Genomic DNA, 4,227 nt, shown 5'->3' with positions numbered 1-4,227 from the left:
AGGTTAGGTCAATTTGAAAAAGAAAATAAATAAAGATAAGATTTCAAATCTAACCCTAAAGATATACCAACAATACTATAACATATGTTATCAACCCTAAACCAATAACTCAAACCAATCTACATTCACTCATCTATGTTGAAAATAATTCAATTTCAGATAAACTAAATTTACATCATTGAAAAATATTTATTATACATGATTTCAAATTTAACCCATGAAAAATATTTTGTTATAAAAATTTATAATTATTTTTAAGATCTATCCATGAGAAGACTCTCTCTGGAAGACTTCTCGAAGACTTATGGAAGACTTATGGAAGATTTTGATTTAGGCGGGAGGGCAAACCTAAATTATTCCAAAATTTAGGCGGGAACCATAAATTCTACTAAAATTTAGGTGGGATGTGTCTGAAGACTTCTTTTTAAGTCTTTGTGAGTCTTCCAGGCCCCAATGAACTATGCAAAAAAATAACACTTTCTTAAACTTAAAAAAAAAAAACTTAGAAAGTGTTTAAATTAAGTTATTAAATAGTTACTAAACATATGTGGGTCAATTTGAAAGAGAAAATAAAATGAAGGTAAGATTTCAGAATCTAACCCTAAAGATACATACAATACTATAACATATGTTACCAAACCCTAAACCAATGACTCATGAGCCAATGTATATTCATTCATCTATGTTGAAAATAATTAATTCAGATGAACTAAATTTACATCAATGAGAAATTTTATTATTACTTGATTTCAATTTTTTAACCATCAAAATATTTTTTATAAAATATTTTTAAGATCTACTGAACGAGAAGGCTTACAAAGAAGTCATCATAGAGAAGACTTACAAAAGAAGTCACATAGAGAAGACTTACAAAGAAGTCTTCTCCAACGGAGGGTTATAATAGTAAAATTGAAAACAGTTTTTTTTTTTTGTGTTATAAGGGGGTGTTGTAATTTCACTAGACTTTTCGGTTACTTTGCATTTGATTGAATTTAGGGTACACTTTTGTATTCAAAATTAAGTTTGAGTCAATTTTGGCAAATTTTCATATCTTTGAATATGATAATAAAACAATATTTACTAATCTAAAATAATAATCCAAAATATATATATATATATAAGAAGATACAAATTACATATGAAAATTTGAAACAATCTATTCAATGAAAAAATATACGGTAAATTTATTATGTTTTAAAAATTGATAGACACTTGAAAAAAAATATTTATATTAAAAATAAATAAAAACAAAAACTCGCGCGGTTGCACGGATCGAGATCTAGTTTATATTATTGTTGGGCTTCAGTGGGTTTTTTTAACTTGGATGCATTAATTCTAGGATACTATTTTGTAAACTTATATTTTCGTTTTCTAATGATATTAATGTTTTTTTTTTTTTTTTTTTTTTGTAAACTGCATTCATAATTAAATAGGGAAATTGCATTCACTATACACAACAAAAACCAAAATTCATTAACTAACTAAAAAAACACCTCCTCTCTACTTTCTTCTTCCTATCTCTCTCTACTCTCTCTCTAAAAATCTAATTTCCCTTATTTTTTTGGTTATTTAGCAAATAAGCCCATTTAAATAAAAGGAAAAATAAAAATTGTTTTACAAGAGCCCATAGACCATAAACTCTAGTTACTTATATCAGCCCATAATGAAAAACATATCAAACTCAGTACAGCCCAATACCCAATGATAAAGCCCAAAAGGAAGACCTTTAGTTGTAACGGAGAAGTCGAGAACGCAATGAATTATAACGGAGGGAGACGGTGATCAACCCAAATCGAAACCAGCTTTGCATCATGATCGAAGACCGAGTCGGTTTGTGTCCCTGAAGCTTTGAAGCTTGTTCTTCAGTTGTCTGTCAAGTAGTTTGAAGATCTGATCAACCGATCGAAACATCTGCGTATGGAGGCGAGTATTACGTTCGGTCCATAGCCAGTACAAGGTTGCTTGCCAAGCCAGTCGAGTGAGGATTCTTTGCGAGGCGGGTGGGGGAAGTGCGATCAATTGCTGAATAGTGATAGGCCAGTGACGATAAGGTACAAGTTGTAGTCTTCTAGCTACCATCGCCCACAGATCGTAGCTATAGTTACAAGAGAAGAAGAGATGATCCCGAGACTCTGGATTTGAGTTGCAGAGAGAAGACATCGGCCCTCCAATTGAAGTCCCCACTTTAACAATCTATCTCGCGTAGGGAGTCTGTCTTGGATAACAAGCCAGGTGTGGAAACTATGACGAGGAATAGCCCTTGAGATCCAAACTGCATCATACCAAACGACATCAGGTTTTAAAGCGCAGAGGTAATCATAGAGACGCCCCGTTCTGTAAGTTGTTTGAACTTGACCGTTGATCTCCCATTCATAGTAATCTTGAGATGAGTTAAGTTCGACTGTTGTAAGATAGACATATAACTCAATCTGCGCTTCTGAACGTGCAGGTGGTAGAGACCAAGTGCCGTTTCTATACAGAGAGGCCACAGTAGCATGAAGAGGAATTCCCAACCTAGAGTTTGTTCCCGACAAGTGTGTGTGAAGGTCACCAAATGGTGTCCAATTGTCTGACCAGAACCGTGCTTTTCGCCATTCTGCAACCTCAACTTGATTAAAGGGAACACCATGTTTGAGTTTGAGTAACTTGTTCACAAGCCAGGAGTTAGATTGCTTAATGTTTATAGCAAAAGAAAGAAAAATGTCAAACAGTTATTCAAAAATATTTTATTACATAATACATACATAACTTTACTGGATTAGAGAAAAGCATGCCAATAAATCTCGTCAGTTTACAATTTTCCCCTACATATTCTTACAACTTACAAAACTGATATTTTTTGCTTGCATACTCAATGGACGTATTCATTTGTACCAAATTAATCATTTTGTAGCTCAGTTGACTAAGACATGCATAAACTGGTTATTAATGTACATAATCTGTATGTATTGATGCTTATTAAAGAGCTTACAGTATTGAGTTTTGAGAGAGAGAGAAAAACCTTGCTTTTGCGCTATGATCTGTTGGAATCATTTTACCATGTGAACACTAGCGTTGTTACAAAATTTGAGCTTACAGTTATGTTGTTTTGTCTAGTTTACAAAATTTTAATATATCAGATTCAGTTATCATGCTGAAATATTGATTTCTACAAATCCATTTGGTCGAGGAGCCTGCTTTCACCGAATCTTCGTTAATAATAATTAGAAAATTAATGCACCATGTGCTGTTGGTCTGCCTACAGTTGTGTTAACCGAATAATATAAGAATATCCTTAGCGACTAGTTGACCTCAGTCTTCATTTTGTATATTTATGTAACCTTGAATATGAAACTCGCGTACGTACGATTACTCATACACATACCTGATAAAGATTGTTCCGTTCACTGTAAATGTTTTCTTTGGCTGTTTCTTTTATCAGTTTTCAACTTACTAGTTACCACCATTTTAAATGGTAACTATATGTCTCCCTCATATATGAAATCTCGTTTTACTCCTTGTTATAATTTCTCGGTTTGAAGACAATATATTGGATTCTGTAGTGTTTTGGTTTTAAGGAATTGCTTTTAGTTTTTTTTTTATGAAACTCTGTAGCAATTACTAGTTCAAATTAGAAGCCTTTTTCAGAAAACTAGATTATGGAAATCGTTTAAGAATTCATCATAAATGTTCAGCCAGCGTTTAAATACGATTGACTATTCGTAAACTCTACCACATGTTCCTCCGTGCACAGTGCTTCCGGTCTATAATATTCCGATTTGCCGAGGGTTATGAGATATTTCTCCAATTATTTAGTTATATTAATATTTTTTCTGGCAGCTAAATTTATATATATATTTTTTTAATTCGTTGATGTAAAAGCCTACTAAAATCGGCATTGTACGTACTTCTTATTTTATTTCGGTCAATCTCACTGAACTGGCATATTAGTTGGGAAAAGCAGAAACAGCTTGCTTTTCATGATTTTATTAATAACATGTGGATTTAATTTTTTTTTTTTTGATTAAATTTGTGTTCTTCTCTTAGGGTGAACCAACCAATAGTATTTCGTTATTTTATATTCGAAATATTTTTGAAAAAAAAATAGGTCAACTATATTATGTTCTTAAATAAAAAAAAAGTAAAAAATAAACAAAAAGTAATAGTAGTTACAAAAAAATACTTTTAACGCGTCAGCAAACACTAAATCCTAAACCCTAAATCCTAAACTCTAAACCCTTGGATAAA

The 4,227-nt window shown here is 32.1% G+C and overlaps 1 protein-coding gene across 1 annotated transcript; it reads right to left on the bottom strand.

The window, feature by feature from the left end:
* Positions 1 to 1,809: 1,809 nt before the first annotated feature.
* LOC125594181 lies at positions 1,810 to 2,772 on the bottom strand. The gene is made up of 3 exons (XM_048770489.1): positions 2,755 to 2,772; positions 2,284 to 2,672; positions 1,810 to 2,095 (listed from the first exon to the last, which is right to left on the bottom strand). The coding sequence occupies exons 1-3, from the start codon at positions 2,770 to 2,772 to the stop codon at positions 1,810 to 1,812; spliced, it is 693 nt and encodes a 230-aa protein (XP_048626446.1).
* Positions 2,773 to 4,227: the final 1,455 nt, after the last annotated feature.

This window comes from Brassica napus (assembly GCF_020379485.1).
Source record: "Brassica napus cultivar Da-Ae chromosome A4 unlocalized genomic scaffold, Da-Ae chrA04_Random_14, whole genome shotgun sequence".
In the NCBI taxonomy this organism is placed as follows: Eukaryota; Viridiplantae; Streptophyta; class Magnoliopsida; order Brassicales; family Brassicaceae; genus Brassica; species Brassica napus.
This window is presented reverse-complemented; position numbering and strand designations above follow the sequence as displayed.